This window comes from Salvelinus sp. IW2-2015, linkage group LG30 (genome assembly GCF_002910315.2).
Source record: "Salvelinus sp. IW2-2015 linkage group LG30, ASM291031v2, whole genome shotgun sequence".
Classification (NCBI taxonomy): Eukaryota; Metazoa; Chordata; class Actinopteri; order Salmoniformes; family Salmonidae; genus Salvelinus; species Salvelinus sp. IW2-2015.
In genome coordinates this window covers 15536090-15553855 of record NC_036869.1, presented here as the reverse complement: position 1 = coordinate 15553855, position 17766 = coordinate 15536090, and the positions used below count along the sequence as shown (strand labels likewise).

Sequence of the window (17766 nt, the reverse complement as noted above, 5' to 3'; positions counted from 1 at the left end):
CTGCACGGTGCGACTACAGCAAGCCTGGATTATAGACTACTGATTATTTGAGAAAGTCGCAGAAAAAGTGCTCTGTTCCTTGCCTTACACACTGTTCTCTCAAGCGATCATATTTCCATCCTTCAGACTATTCCAATTTTATCTCGATTTAGAATGACCCATTATCAATTGAGCAGGGTCAGAGGAAAAAAGACATGTCATCCACCTATGCGCTTGAGGCCGCTATCCCCCTTTTCTTTTGGGTAGGCTACTCCGGTTATTCCACTCCACTATTCCACTTCTGTTTGAGGAGCATGCAGCCTCTCGCTGCACGACAGGTGATATTCCATACGGACGGTAGTGAGAGATTCTGTAGCTAAAGGTATCCTAATGTGTCACCCTATTAATTATGAAAATATTAAAACATGTCATATTACTAGGCTATTAAATATCAATACAAATTCACTATTGTAGGCTAACTCTGTAAGCCGCCCTGCACAATCAATGAACCAACAGCATCGCCTAGGCCCATAGGTTCTCTCCCAGACTCATTGATAAAAACTTTGGAGTGTACCACAAGGTAACCAGTCCATCCAGTATTCATAATACCTTCCACGTTCAAAGACTAGAATTTGTTTAATTTTGGAATATAGGCTAGAACAATTAAAGACATCTTATATAAAAACAATTTTACACGATTTTCTGCTGTGCGTAATTTGCTGTAAGCTATGTATTGTATAACGAATGGCACAATCATTATTCTATTTCAGTTTTTTCCCCCAGACTTGATGTCAGTGGTTAGAAGGACAATAGATCTTTGAGTACCAGGCCATTTTTTTGTATTTTTTTGTTTGTATTTTTTTATCTTTTTTTATTTTTTATTTATTTTTGGAGGTTTTTTTTTTACCGTTATTTTACCAGGTAAGTTGACTGAGAACACATTCTCATTTGCAGCAACGACCTGGGGAATAGTTACAGGGGAGAGGAGGGGGATGAATGAGCCAATTGTAAACTGGGGATTATTAGTGAGTTAGACAACCAATGCATGTCCTGAATCCATAGGAGGAGATTACCTCGTAACCGACTTCAGTGGGTAAATGCTCACCTTTTGATAGCCACTGGCATACCATTTATTACAGAGAATCTGTATCCTCTTGCCTATTGGCGACTTAGCGTATTCAAGCCTGTCTCAAAATGCAACACTGCACCTTTAAGACCAAAAGAATACTCTTCACATGACTCTCTTTTCAAAGATGTCTAGAAATGTACTCGTTTTGTGCCTTTGTAGGAAGCAATCACTCTCCTATTGCTGACTACAAATGATCTATAACTGGGCTAAAAACTCACTAATGAGCAAAGGATATAAACAGTGTGCACACGTGGCTACATGCAGCTCTCGCGTTGATCTCAAAACAAGCGCATCTACTCATGACCGTTCATGCTGTAAACACATTCCAGTTCAAAGTAAATGGCACAGATCCATATGGCAATGGTCTATTTAAGCAATAAGGCATGAGGGGGTAAGGTATATGGCCAATATACCACGGCTAAGGGATGTTCTTATGCACAACGCAATGCGGAGAGCCTGGATACAGCCCGTAGCTGTGGTATAGTGGCCACATACCACAAACCCCCAAGGTTTCTTATTGCTATTATAAACTGGTTACCAATGTAATTAGAGCAGTAAAAATAAATGTTTTGTCATACCTGTGGTATACGGTCTGATATACCACGGCTGTCAGCCAATCAGCATTCAGGGCTCGAACCACCGAGTTTACAGTTGCATATAGGCCTATTGCAGCCATGACTGTTTATGCCGCACCGGTATGTGTAGAGTAAGGGCTGAGTAGTGGGTGTCAATGTAATAGAATCCTACTCCGATGCGTTCTGCCTACAAAAAAATCTCTTTGAATAGTTTGTTTTGGTCTTTTGCATTGAAGTGGCTATTATTGTGTTGATTCTATCACATTTGCCACAGTAAAAAGAAACGTTGATGGTGTTAACAGGGAAATCTCTAGAACAGTGGTCACCAACCTCTTCTGAGTCAAGATCACTGAGTCAAAATGCAAGCCGATATTTATCTACGATCAGATTTGTTTTGCTTAACTTGCCATGCCAAAGCATTGTTTGGGGCATTGCTCATTCATACTTTTTAAAATCATTTGCTTTTTATTTTACTGGGCTGATGGTGCCTGCATCTGTTGGTCAGTCTCAGCAGAGGGAGAAAGCAGCAGACTGAGGGTCCGCCTCTCAACATCCCTCCACTCTCCCTTTACTCTACTGACACTGACCAAAAAGGTACACAGTCCTCCAGCTGCTAGTGAAACTCGAGTCGCACCGCATCATGCACAAATTCATGTTGTTACTCCTGTGACCAGACAGAGAAAGTGAAATATTCCTCTATATTAAAGAAGACCCAAGCTGCTAATAATAACAATGCAAGCCTATAGATGCACTTTCCTGCTTATCCATTACTGCTGCACTGCTTGTCGTAGCGCTGAGTGGAAATGGGTGTTGACAGTGCTGAGTAAGAAGTTTAAACATGAACTCACTCATAATAACAGCATCTCTTTGCCATATGTGTTGACAGTTTTCTCTTGTCATGGTTTTAAACATTTTGAATTCTCACAGTATCAACTTTTCTGTAGCTTTCTTTTATGGCTGCTACGTGGCTGCAGACACTGTATTCCGAGCCATTCGATTGGCCAGCAGTAGGCCTATAGTGCTCTTGATTTCCTCTTTGGGCCCGCCGGGAAGGCAGAGTTTGTACCTTCAGACACATGACATGGTTCAAAATGGCAACTGTTTGCCGACCCAGCGTGCAGTGCAGCTGAATGGGTGCACCTACTGCCAACAGCCCCCCCCTGTCCCCCCAATCGAATAGGAATGGCTTGGAGATCGACCGGTTGTTGGCCACTGCTCAAGAAAGTTGGGTGAAGTTCAATCTCTCTCTGTGGGCGTATATTTCTCTGTGGCAGTCCGGGGAGCTGCATGGCAGTCTCGGGGCTAGCGCACACACACACACGCAGCTTAGAGGGAACATTGGTGACAACACTAGGAACGACCCAGAGATCTTTGAGCTATGTGGGTTATAGTGACAGCAGGGCTCATCTCGTCACATGTTTGTCACGCTGGAGGTGTCACATGGACATGCTGGCGTACCTAATCCTTCTTATTCTGATGTTCATGGACTAGTAGTCTTAATGATTCCAGTGAGTTTTTATACTTTATCACCCAAGTATAATAACTCAATGCATGTACATTAAGTTAACGCTCAATGTCATCAATGTGTGCATATCCCAGATCAGTGGTTCCCAACCAGGGGTACTAGGACCCCTGGGGGTATGTGGTCTAGCCACAGGGGGTACTTGAGAAGACTCATTAGACTTACTGGTAAAATGCACAATAGTGGGTACTCCAGGCAGAGTCAAATTCAGTTGGTGGTACAGTAAATGAAAACTGTTGGGAACCACTGACCCAGTTTACAGGCTCAATCTAGGTGATGGAAAAACCAGGCAGATTTTCCAGTGATGTAACCTGGTCTACCAAGCCTGAAAAACCGGTTCTGCAAAAGCTGGTCCCTAATAATTGTAAGATCCCCCAGACAACGCTCTGTTTTCTATTAGTGCCCTGCAGGAATGCAGCATCGCCTGAGCACATCTCGCCCTACAAGTTACCAGCATCCTTCACAACACTGCCCAGAAAGGTAGAAACAGGGTGAGGGAGAGAGAAACTGAAAGGGAGAAAGAGAGATTGACACTGCGAGAGAAACCAGGGTGGAGACAATTGGAGAAGCTTGGAGAGGCAAAGACTGACCACCAAGGAGATCTCAAACAGGCTCTGCTCTCTGAACTTTGAACCCCTTGGTGAATGAATGTTTGAGATGTGTTTTTTTGTTTTGCTGGAATAGGGAGATTAGGAGCTCCTGAATTGGATGTTTTCATTCTACAGAAGGAAACTCTGAAACCCCCAGAAGATGGGTCACCCTGACATAGGTGAATGTACTTTATATAAAGGTGAAATAAGAAAAGACAAACTAACCAAGGACATACCTGCTGTGGAATGTGTATGTTCCAAGAGTAGGCTAATTAGGCTATGCTTGTTCACATTTTGGACAAATGGCTGTTGTAGTAGATGTTGTGAAAATATTGTACATTTTATATTAGACTTATTTGAGTTATATTCTCCAAAAGGGTTGTGGCAAGACAGATGAATGGCAGGTATATTTATAGTTCCAGTAGATTGACTTGGAACGATTACTCCGATTAATGATGAGATCTGTTGGCGAGGTGCTTCTGTCTAGACAGCCTGAGACTTCAACCTGTCCTCATTGCCACAGGTAAAGGCTGACATATCTGTGCTAATCCTCATGCCTACAGCATCTGTGTAATCCTGTTATGTCACTCTGACAGGGGTGGACTCTGTTCTTGATTGGCCTATTGACCCAACACCGAGTTGGCACCGTCTATGGCGTTATGGGGGCTCCTCGCCATGTAGAGCGTACTTAAGTAGGGCCCTATAAAATCCTGGATGTCGAGAACGCGGACGGAATCACGGAATCCAGACATTAAAACGGAATTCAACAATATTCGAAAATGTATAGAATTTAGTAGTAAATATATTCTAAAATGATTTTGACCAAGAATATCATAAGACGTGAACATATTGCATAAATTGCATTTGCCTTCAACCTTCTGAAGCACAGTGTTAAATAACACTGTGAGAACAATATTTTTTGGGATTTTATTACTTTATTTTTACGTTATAATAAGGTTGGTAGCAACATGGAAAATCATTGTAAATCTGAGTCGCTAGCTTGCAAACGTAGCTACACAATAATATCAAAGACAATATCAGCATGTAACGTAGCTAGTTAGTGCACTTCACATTTAGGTGATTTTACAGCGATCAATTGAGGACTCTACAATCTCACCATGTTCAATCTGATCGTTGTGCCTCAGAGTAGAGTCAACATTCGCAAGGGCAGATATACTTTTGAGAATTGAAACGTTGCGATGGATCATTGGGGATCATTCAATATTCTCTTTTGTTGTTCAGTGAAATCATCCCATGTGAAGAGTCAACTCATTTAATTAAATTTCAGTTTGTAACTACATTTTATTTTATTTTTTTCTCTTGGAAGGATTTTATCATTTGCAAAATGTGCAAACCTAATCGTGACATTACGTACATGCAACGAAAATAGGCACGTTTCTCGACATATGCACCGACTGTGAGAAGGTATTGCGTGATGATTAGCTTAGCAACTGCGTGACGCAGCATGACAACGTGAACTTATGCTGGGTGGGACGTTATACGTTCCTTCATTCATTGGATTTCTAGCTCCTTTCTATAATATCTCTGGCAACGGCACCATGCAATGCACCCTGGACTAAAGAGCTGGACAAATAGTAAAGATGTCCTAGACCCTCCTTTTAATTTACACATTTCTCTGGGTAGGAATATTGCAAAAATATGATCAATGGCTCCTTCGAGAGAAGACATCCTCCCTACTTATGACATCGGCCAGTATTGAAATCTGACATGTATGATAGACATTTTTTCAATCTGAAAGTTGTATTCCTATTAACTTCATCACGGTGCTACGTCACACCTTCCGGATTTCTACCTGGTTGAACGCTGATCACTTGAAAACATGAAATGCTTTTAAGAGCAAAAACCTGAATAAACAGGAACAATCTTAAACCTGGAAAAACTAAACAAAGAAAAAGTTGTTTTGGGGAAAAACGGAATTAGACTAATCTAAATAGATTTTACATGGCCCTAATTACCTTGCACAGTAGATATCAATGAACATATTGGTAATGCATTTCCCTATATCATTTTCTTTTAAAAGGATCATATTGTTGTGAGCAGCAGTCATTTCAACCTAGTGTAGAGTAGGTCTTATCTGTATTCCTCACTGAACCCCCGTGATGTTCGGTATGTCAACTATCACTTTGAAATTTCATTTAAGTCCAAAATCAGTTTGTCAGGTATTTCTCTAGTTATAACCGAAATGACAGAATTTTATACCATATGATTCATTTAATTTAATTTAGGAAATTCCATGAGGTTTCTAGTAATGTTTTCCCCTAAAGAGCCTGTACTAGTCTGAAGTAATTTATTCCTCTTAATGCAGACTGGGGACGACTGATTTTGGATATGTTTTTCTGAACTTATTAGATCATTTTAACTCTGTCACATGACAGAACTAAAGAACCCTCAGGTTGATGGTGCCTTGTTATGATCTATAATGCTCAAACATACTAGTGGTTTTGCTTCATAGTGTAGAGCATCGTTTCCCAAACTCGGTCCTCTGGACCCCAGTGGGGCCACATTTTGGCTTTTGCCATAACACTACACAGCTGATTCAAATGATCAAAGCTTGATGATTAGTGGGTTATTTGAATCAGCTGTGTGGTGCTAGGACATACAGTGGGGAGAACAAGTATTTGACACACTGCCGATTTTGCAGGTTTTCCTACTTACAAAGCATGTAGAGGTCTGTAATTTTTATCATAGGTACACTTCAACTGTGAGAGACGGAATCTAAAACAAAAATCCAGAAAATCATTTTATGATTTTTAAGTAATTAATTAGCATTTTATTGCATGACATAAGTATTTGATCACCTACCAATCAGTAAGAGTTCCGGCTCTCACAGACCTGTTAGTTTTTCTTTAAACAGACTCCAACCTCTCCACAATGGCCAAGACCAGAGAGCTGTGTAAGGACATCAGGGATACAATTGTAGACCTGCACAAGGCTGGGATGGGCTACAGGACAATAGGCAAGCAGCTTGGTGAGAAGGCAACAACTGTTGGCGCAATTATTAGAAAATGGAAGAAGTTCAAGATGACGGTCAATCACCCTCGGTCTGGGGCTCCATGCAAGATCTCACCTCGTGGGGCATCAATGATCATGAGGAAGGTGAGGGATCAGCCCAGAACTACACGGCAGGACCTGGTCAATGACTTGAAGAGAGCTGGGACCACAGTCTCAAAGTAAACCATTAGTAACACACTACGCCGCCATGGAATAAAATCCTGCAGCGCACGCAAGGTCCCCCTGCTCAAGCCAGAGCATGTCCAGGCCCGTCTAAAGTTTGCCAATGACCATCTGGATGATCCAGAGGAGGAATGGGAGAAGGTCATGTGGTCTGATGAGATAAAAATAGAGCTTTTTGGTCTAAACTCCACTTGCCGTGTTTGGAGGAAGAAGAAGGATGAGTACAACCCCAAGAACACCATCCCAACCGTGAAGCATGGAGGTGGAAACATCATTCTTTGGGGATGCTTTTCTGCAAAGGGGACAGGACGACTGGAACGTATTGAGGGGAGGATGGATGGGGCCATGTATCGCGAGATCTTGGCCACCAACCTCCTTCCCTCAGTAAGAGCATTGAAGATGGGTCGTGGCTGGGTCTTCCAGCATGACAACGACCCGAAACACACAGCCAGGGCAACTAAGGAGTGGCTCCGTAAGAAGCATCTCAAGGTCCCGGAGTGGCCTAGCCAGTCTCCAGACCTGAACCCAATAGAAAATCTTTGGAGGGAGCTGAAAGTCCGTATTGCCCAGCGACAGCCCCGAAACTTGAAGGATCTGGAGAAGGTCTGTATGGAGGAGTGGGCCTAAATCCCTGCTGCAGTGTGTGCAAACCTGGTCAAGAACTACAGGAAACATATGATCATATGATCTCTGTAATTGCATATGATCTCTGTAATTGTAAGGTTTCTGTACCAAATATTAAGTTCTGTTTTTCTGATGTATCAAATACTTATGTCATGCAATAAAATACAAATTTATTACTTAAAAATCATACAATGTGATTTTCTGGATTTTTGTTTTAGATTCCGTCTCTCACAGTTGAAGTGTACCTATGATAAAAATTACAGACCTCTGCATGCTTTGTAAGTAGGAAAACCTGCAAAATCGGCAGTGTATCAAATACTTGTTCGCCCCACTGTATATCAAAATGTGCACCTCTTTGGGTCTCGAGGACCGAGTCTGGGGAAACTCTGTCAGAGGAAGTGGCCTCTCCTCCTCCCCCCCCCCCTTCTCGTGAGAAATTAGTCATTCCCTTGCATGCAGGCTCTGTCCACCCACATCTCCACCGTGCTAAGGGAGTACTGCTCTTCTCTCTGACCCTCCCTCCATATCTCTGTATTTTTCTCTCTCCATCTCTCTCTCTCTTTCTCTCTCCCTCAGATGCGATGACGGCTGCCTCCAGAGACCAGAGGAAGTGGCTTTTGCATCGGTGCTGCCCCCACAGACCCAGTGTTTGACATCTCAGACAAGCACCAGCCACTTTTCGCCTGACGCTAGCTCCCTAGCCCTGATTTTGCTCTTTGGGTCATCATGGAACACCAAGGCCTACTCTCTATCATCGTGGTCATTCTATGGGTTATGGCTGTGTGTGTGGCAAGGCTTACCCCCCGGGTCTCCTTTCCGATGGGTAAGTCGAAACACATTTTATGATCTTGTTAACTCCTCGATTTGTGAATATGAACTTTGAAATTGAGTGATACATTTCAATGCTTTCAGTTAGTCTCACTGTCTTGAAATGAAGTGACAGTCGCTTAAAGCAAAGTACTTTGCAGCTGTGATACGCTCCAGTGACTGTCTAGTTATGGATTTGTGTTTTTTGACTTAAGAACAGATCAGAAAGACACTCGTGGTGTGAATGCTTGTCTGTCATGCCCTGCTTGGGCTGAAGACACCCACCCAGTCCTCAGACATTTACACGTCCAATTTAACAGTGCTCCCGTACTTGTGTCGTGATATAAAAATGGTAAGGACCTGGAATGGCTGGGTAAGTATTGATATCTGTTATGGTGGTCACTATTAGAGCTCTGGTATTAACTGCATCCCTGACATGACAAGATGGAGGTTCAACAGGTCAGAAGTGCCACAGCGCTAACAGAGTGGAAATGCAACCGTGACTGACGAGCGAGGCGAATCATTTCTCTTGATGAGGGAGTTTCAGCTTTAAGTCGTGTTAGTTCAGTCCATTATCAAGAATTGAATCAAAATCAAAATCTTTGTCGTCTGTGTATGGTGGTGCTGTGTTTGTGCACATTGTATTGCTAGGTCCAAAGTTGTCCCACGTGAGGCTATTACAGGTCTGTTGCCATACATCATTTGTGGATATTCTAGAGAGGGGAATAAAAGTTGAGCTGAACCGATGCTCTGTTGTCTTTCGTACAAAGCACGGCTCTCTGCCATCTTAAGAAAAGCTCACGGGTTTTGTCCCAACTAACGAGCTACTAATGGGATAAGCATTATGGTTAACGAGACAGCCAGCTGATGACATCACAATGGTTGAACTGTTTGGTTGCATCGTCTTCAAAGCTTGTATTCATTACTATCGTTAAGGGGCTGGGTAAAAATATATATTTTTGTGATATGGTTTTTAAACTGTTTCAGTTTTTGTTTGCTCCAGTTGTGAGTATTGGAAGTTGTGACATAAAGTAAATAGCATCCACTGTTGGCCATTTGTTTGTATAACAATACTGTTCCTGCCTTAGTTTGTACTGAAAATGGCTCCATTTCTAATCAAATATCTCGTGATGCACGGTATCACACACAAATATTTACCTTTTATCTTTCTAGAGTATGGATTGTGGTTCATTTAAAAGCTGTGTTGTCTGTTGTGACCGAGGCTCTAATGGATTTATACCTAACATCGGAAGTGTTGTGCGACGCTAAATATTGAGTTGCCGAGAACTACTCAGTAAAACAAGGAAATAGTCTGCAGTGTCATGAAGGGAATCGAACAGGCCCTTGGCTTGCAAATATTACTGGACAAGATATGGACACTGGCACAATTTGGACAACTGTGTCAAGTCCTATAATGTTCATAGGCCCCCCCCCCAAAAAAAAAAATCCCCACAAATTATTTTTCTTTGTTATGTTTTTTAAAGGTTTCTGTAAAACGTTAGTTTTTCGCTCTGAAAATCACGTGTTTTAAGGGAACATCCAATTTAGTTGTTTTTTGAATCCACAACAATGCTTGAACCAAAACAATGCTTGAACCTACTTTTGAGGTCTGGTAGAAAAATAAAAATAAATGATTTTTGGGTGTAGTTACCCTTTAATGCAAGTGCACACCAGAAAGAGGCCGTTGTTTGGTTAGCAATGTTTCTGTAGCGCTCATGTGATTGCAGAGTTTGCAAAACAAATGGCCACTGGATTGATGCAAACAATCGTAACTACAAAGTAGCCTAACGTTTAATTGAGAAGGTTTTTGGGAAAGCCTTTCCATATCTGCTTGAAGGTTATCATTAGCATTATAGCTAACCGCTAAACAGTGTAGACGTACGCACGCACACGCAGGCATTCCTGTGCCGTTTCAGAAAGTTGAAGGAAAATACTAGTCACTGATGCATTTTGTTCATGTCTTATGATTTACAATGAATAAATCGAATAAGTTCAATACATTTAGTTGCTTTCCTACAACTCTGTGATTCTATTTGCGTTTATAGGGCCCTAAGTTCACATTAAGAGGACCTGCTGTATAACACAAACGGAAGCCCAAATGGGGTCCGACTACAAGACAAGGAAGCGAAGATGACCTGATTGAGGAGAAAAAGGAATGTGAAAGCTGATAGATTTGCTGTAGGTGAAGCCTTTTGTTTTCTTTGTGGCCTGGAATGAATAGCTCCGTTGTTTGGGCACAGTATCAGATAAGGCTGCGTGTGTGTGTTTTGTATGTGTTGCACAGGAATAGTACAAGTAGGGGTCACTCATACCCTTTTCACAGTATTGTACCGACCCAAACCGTTCTTTGCTGGCTTGGACGCATCTTCTCACATTGTCCTTTTTCAGCTTGGTTCCAGCAACAGGCCGTTGCAGTATAGCTAAGCTCAGCTCAGTAGTGTGAAAAGGGTAAGCTTTTAGTTTTCGCTGGAAGCCTGACTTGAACTCCTGGAAAAATGCCCATTCTCATAGACAATTGCCAACACCCCATTCAAGACCCATTTTCCCACACTCAATGATACAGCACAAATGCTAAGTTAGAGTTGACAACACTTCCTCCATCTAGGGACACAAGATCAGCATCTCCACCAATGCTGAATGTGTAGGGCCTGGGATTACGGTCTGAGGTGCTGATCTTTGATCATTTCCTGAGAGGTGAATGTAGACAAAGCTGCTTCAGGGTCTTTTCTCCTTTCAGATATCACTTAAGGAGGGTTGGCGGCAGGCAGGGGTTTGGGGAACTTAATAGAAACCTGTGACGTCCCCCTCCTCCAATGCAGCTCGTAAAGGTGATTAGCTCTGCTACCTGTGGCTGGGATGACCAAGAGAGCCTGGCAGTCTGATGCCTTAAGACCTGCCTGCTGCTTTAGTTTGGTTGTAGTTAGGGATGCACGATATGTCTGTAAGCATATCGGAATCGGACGATATTAGCTAAAAATGCCAACATCGGCATCGGTCCGATGTCTAGTTTAACTCTGATGTGCAAAACCGATGTCAAAGCTGACGTGCATACTTATATAACATAGGTAGATGAGGTAATGACACCACAAAAAATACATCTCTACACGTGTAACACAGCATTCCTAACCTAGCCCACAATGTCTGCTGTGTGGATCGAGCAGTCAACAAGTCGAGCAGGAATTTGAAAGAATAACAACATTTCAGCTAGACAACCAAAGGCGACATCCATTAACGCCAAGATAATGGAATTCATTGCACTTCGAGGACTGGTACACACTACCAAGCAGGTGCTATTTTTCAGATGCTGCCCTACCGGAGTTGCACAGTATTGTTGAAACTCACATCCAACACAACTGACATTTGGACCAGCAATGTCAGCCCCATGAGTATTAGGAGTCTGACAGCTAGGGTTGCACATTTTGGGGAATATATGGGAATTAATGGAAATATATGCAAATTAATGTTTTGCATTGGATATATTTACCATATCATATGGAGACAGAAACATAAACATTTGACCTTATCACAAGTAGACAATTGCAAATGATTAAATCTTTCCAATATAATAATTTAAAAAAATGTATTTACGAATTGAACTTTAAATGAGTTGACTCTTTACATGGGATGATTTCGCTGAACAACAAAGGGAATATTGAATGATCCCCAATGATCCATCGCATCTCCCAAAAACGTTTTCAACATACATCTGTAAAATGATAGTCTAGAAACTAAAGCTTTGGTTGTCTTCCTCTCAGTCTTCCATGTCTTCTCCCTGGACCTCCTCGATGTCCACCTCTTGAACATCAGACTCTGAAGCATCATCTTTACTGTCACTTTCCAACCTTGAGGATGGCTCGTTGTCAGGCTCAAAAAGTCTCAAATTTGCCCAGATGGCCATCAATTGTTCAACCCTTGTATTGGTCAGCCTGTTGCGTGCTTTGTTGTGTGTGTGTTCCCAAACAAGGACCAGTTGCGCTCTGAGGCGGCTGATGTTGGTGGGATTTGGAGGATGATGGAGGCAACAGGGGAAAGAGCCTCAGATCCACAAAATCCCTTCCACCAGGTGGCTGATGAGATACGTTGGCACAACTACCATATTGCATCTCCATCCCAAAGCCCTTGCTTGGAAGTGTACTTTGCCAGACTGCCAAGAACCTTGCCCTCATACAGGCCAAGGTGGCGAGACGGTAGTGATGACACCATAGGCCTTGTTGATCTCTGCACCAGACAGGATGCTCTTGCCAGCATACTTGGGGTCCAACATGTACGCTGTGGTGTGTATGGGCTTCAGGCAGAAGTCTTCACGCTTTTTTATGTATTTCAGAACTGCAGTTTCCTCTGCTTGGAGCAACAGTGAAGTGGGCAGGGCAGTATGGATTTCTTATCTTACATCTGCAAGCAGAGTCTGAACATCAGACAGGATGACATTGTCTCCCTCAATCCGTGCAATGGCTACTGCTATAGGTTTCAGCAGTTTCAGGCTGCTTACCACTCTCCCAAAATACATCATCCAGGAGGATCCTCTTGATGGGGCTGTCCATATCGGCAGACTGTGATTTGGCCATTTCTTGGAGAGACTCCTTCCCTTCCAGGAACCTTTCAAACATGATGACACCACCACCCCAAAGGGTGTTGCTGGGCAGCTTCAATGTGGTGCTCTTATTCTTCTCACTTTGCTTGGTGAGGTAGATTGCTGCTATAGCTTGATGACCCTTCACATACCTAACCATTTCCTTGGCTCTCTTGTAGAGTGTATCCATTGTTTCTAGTGCCATGATGTCCTTCAGGAGCAGATTCAATGCATGAGCAGCACAGCCAATGGGTGTGATGTGAGGGTAGGACTCCTCCACTTTAGACCAAGCAGCCTTCATGTTCGCAGCATTGTCTGTCACCAGTGCAAATACCTTCTGTTGGCCTTCAGCTCATCTCCAATGTAGAGACTGGTGTGTCTGTTGTCCCTTGTGTCTGTGCTCTTGTAGAATACTGGTTGAGGGGTGGACATGATGTAGTTAATTATTCCTTGCCCACGAACATTCGACCACCCATCAGAGATGATTGCAATACAGTCTGCTTTCTCTATGATTTGCTTGACCTTTTAGTAAATGAGTAGATAAAGCATGTCTGGTTGGAGGGGTGTATGCTGGGCTAAGAACATTCAGAAATCTCTTCCAATACACATTGCCTGTGAGCATCATAGGTGAATCACCTGCATACACAGCTCGAGCAAAACATTCATCAACAGTTCTCTGACTACATTCCTCCATTGGGTCAAAAAAACTTCTGATTCCAGGAGGACCATGAGCTGTTGCTCTCGATAAGGTGTCTGATTCATCATTTTCACTTTTCACCTCGAAAAGAAGTAGAGGGACTTTTCTCAGAGGTTGCTTGTTGTGAGCGCTGAGGGAACTTTATGCACTTGGCCAGATGATTCTTCATCTTTGTTGCATTCTTCACACATGATTTGGCACAGTATTCACTATATTTGCTCCAGTGAAATGTCTCCACACATCAAATAAAATAATAATAATACAATTCCATGTTCAGATAAATAGTTAAGCAGTTAGATTAAACAACTCCTTTGTAAGATATGTTTTTAAATGAAACATGTATGGAAACAGGTGAATTAACACTCAGTCAGCAGGCTCAAGCAAGCCAAAACCCACATGCTAGCAAAAACTAACTAGCAGAAATTGTTAACAAGTTAGAAATGATTTAAACACACTTTATTGTGGGCTGCTATTTACTAGTTTACAAAAAAATCATGTCATATAAAATATATTCACCCCCACCCAGTATTGTGGGGCGGCAGGTAGCCTAGTGGTTAGAGCGTTGGACCAGTAACCGAAAGGTCAGGTCAGGGATTCGATCCAGCAACAAGATAAATATCTGTCATTCTGCCCCTGATCAAGGCAGTTAACCCACTGTTCCCCGGTAGGCCGTCATTGTAAATAAGCATTTGTTCTTAACTGACTTGCCTAGTTAAATAAAGGTTAAATACACACATTTATTTTTTCGTAATTGTAATCAAAACTTACCAGAAGGCATGTAGTCCTTGGCTGACAGTGTAGTAGTGTGGGCTCAAGAGCATCTCATTAGTATGCAAGATCTTGAGAATCAGCTGCACATGTGATGGAAGAATGCACTGTGCATGCAGAGGGTTGCAATTCTATTGAATTGGGGACAGATTAACCAAAATATGCCACAAGACCTAGAATTGCCTTATGTGTATCCCACAAAAAAGGTTCACTGTTATAAGCTGAGTGTTTTGATGAATTTAAGCAACATTCTCCAAATTCCAGGGCTTGACTTCTCATGGAAAGTTTCCAACCCTCTGCAACTACTACTGACAGCACAGTGGGTCGACAAGGATTTTGTACTGAGGAAAACCGTATTGCATGCTCAAGAATTTGCTGGTTCTCATACCACTGCTGCCATTTCAAATGCATTTGAGAGCATGTTTGAAACTTGAACACTCCAAGTCCCATTCGAAAAAGTAACTTGAGAAATAAGCTCAACTGTGTCTGCAGCAGACGTGATGTCATGGCATTGAAACACCTCAACAAAAATGCCAACACAGACCGTCGGGTTAACTTGGAAAAGTACTCTACTAGAGGATGTGAACAAGCGATTCGGTGGCATTCTCTCTGAGCCTCTTCACTGTGTCGCCACCATGCGCGATGCTAGGTACAAGGACCGCTACGATGCAGACCAGAAACAGGGTTTGCGTGAAATGTTAGACACAGCTGGACAAGATGGAAAAGGACACAGTGCGCACCGATGAAGAGGCCACGGGTAGACAGAGCTGAAACTTCACTGCTTGACATGTATGATGAAATCCTGGTTGAGACTGAACAAATGAACAACGAAACAGCACAGCAAGTAAGTGATGGGGACACTTAAATACTTAGAAAATAACTTTTTGGTCAGGTGTGTGTTCAACTTTTTAACTGTACTAGAATGCTTTAAAGGCCGCAAAAAAATGTTATATTGGTATTTTTGTAAAGGAAAATATCGGATATCGTTATCGGCCAAAAATGTCATATCGGTGTATCACTAGTTGTAGTCTTATCATTTTCTCACAATAACATTGCGTTATTGGCGTTTGTGTACAGGAATCGCCTAACTTACAAAGCGGTTTGTCTTACAGTATGTTAGACCTGTGGTCAAATCAGTATAATAAGTATTTTATGCTTTTCTCCCAGTTTGCCAGGCATAGCTTATTAACAGCAATATCTGGTCTAGATGTCTAGAATTGACTCGTTTTAAGAATATGGTGTAGAAATGTTTACCTCAGGTGTTCAGGGCAGGTGCAGAAACTAATTTGTGAAAAATGTGTTTTCTGCTCACTCTCTGTTAGCTAAATGAGTACAAACACATTTTTGATAGTGTGTGAGAGCCAAGATACATGGTTGAGATGGACAACCACGTTTACAAGCTAAACTCCTTGTGACCCTACTCTGTGCTGTTTAGAATTCCACAGAATAGTGTTTGAGTTGGCCATCAGCGAAGACCTGACTATCACTTTACAGAACTCACTCATTTTTGTTGTGTTGACATGAGGATTTTTGGAGTTCCTCGTCTCGTTGGTCTTGAGGAAATGCCCTTGGGCAGTACATTTCTGCTGTTTGCAAACTCGCTCATCCATTTCCATCAGGCTTTACTTAACCACTCGGTCTCAGACAGTGGGGCCTCAGTCGGCTGGAGCCAGCCACTAATGTAGTAGCCGTCACGCAACGTGGAACACGAGTTGTGTACACATGCGTGCGCTCACACCCACACACATTTTATAGATACACAAGTTTTAGTGAGTGATGTTTTATTGGGAGTGTGACACAAGGAATCACACAAGTGTTGATCTCATTAATGGAGAGAAATGGATGTCCATCACGGTAGTTATTTCGATTCAAAATGGCATCAAATTGCCAAGAGAAAGGGAGAAACATGGGTCCTGTATCCACAATTGTGTTCAGTGTGTGTGTGAGAGAAAATAACCTCTTAGGATTAGTTTCCACTGAGGTCTCTTCATTTCCTCACTGAGACGAGCCTTAAACCCCGGTGTGTGTCTGTATGTGTGTCCAGATAGCGGAGGGATGATGACGCGTGCTGACAGATACGGGACGGGATCCATCCTAATCCCCAGGATGACAGGTCTTATCTACCGTGTTGCGCAACAACAGCCCCTCCCCCACTCCACTCTCTTTCTAAATGGGTGACTGCTCACACAGTAGCCCAGCTGTTGCTCATTCATGAGTAACCAACCCATGACCCATAGAGCAACACTGTAGTCGGGAAATGCAGTATTCACTCCGTCTGTCAAATGTCTCGCATGGCTAATTCTACAATGTGAAGTGTTTGTTTGTAGCTCACAGATGTTTTGGACTTCTAGATACGAATGTTTGTTACTATTTCAAGTGAAGTCAATGTGACTCTTTAAATGTAAACTCATCTCTTTAGCCGATATCCTGCCCCATCTTCCACTCCATCTGTGTTGCGTTAAAATACCTGTCTGAAGGCACGTGAAACAGCAAAATCAACTGTTTGTCTGGGCAAGGCCTCCTCTTCACGGCCTTACTCAGGACCCCTGTGAATCCCGTGCCAAGCTTCCTGGGGTTGCGGACAACCTTTCACTTGAACGGTTGCCAAGGACTGTTTGCTTTACTCCTCGGGCCTCATGAGACCTTATCTGTGTGAAGTCATGCTCTGCAGAGAGTTTACGTCTCAGCGCGTTCCTGCAACTGTGTGGAGTCTGTGATTCATCTGGCCATGCATGGGTGTGTGTGAGTGTGGCATGTTTGTGGGGGACATCAGCCAACGGACATCATTCATACCCAGCCCAGTCAGACTGAGAAAGACCTGTGTTTGTATTTTTGTATACTTTTGTTCTGAGTGTAGAGGAACTTTGAGGTTGTGGGAGAATCTTCCAGTGTGCGTTTTGCACACCCCAGGTAGAGGGAGATGTTCCCAGTAATGATGTGTGTGGCAATACACATGAATGAGTGAATGAGTGTGAGAGAGAGAGAAATGCTCTGTGAGAGGATGTGAAAGAAAATGTCAGGGGGAGAGGGAAAAAGTGAGAGGAGAGCAAATGTGGGTGAGAGAAAAACAACATATGAGAAAGACCGGGCCACTGAAACAGTTGGCTTAAAGGAATAATCCACTAACTTTCTTTTGGTATTTTTTTTCTCCCATTAGTCCACTGTTAATGCAGTCCCAAAATGTTGTGAATCTCAGCAATCAAGTTTTCAAGATATAGGACTTTCAAAAACCGAATTGTAATGATGATGTGGCAAGTTACAAATAGCTTTATGACATTCCTAAATCTTAACTTGATTGCTATTTTGTGAC

General features: G+C 42.6%; 1 protein-coding gene across 5 annotated transcripts in view; it reads left to right on the top strand.

Moving 5' to 3' along the window:
- Nucleotides 1–17766, top strand: part of LOC111955056 (semaphorin-4A) — a 49371-nt gene that overhangs the window by 9493 nt on the left and 22112 nt on the right. For all 5 annotated transcript variants that reach the window (XM_023975111.2, XM_023975112.2, XM_023975108.2 and 2 more), the window contains one exon: nt 8191–8437. In XM_023975111.2, coding sequence (XP_023830879.1) covers nt 8341–8437 — 97 coding nt within the window. In that variant the 5' untranslated portion in view covers nt 8191–8340. The remainder of the gene's footprint in view (nt 1–8190; nt 8438–17766) is intronic.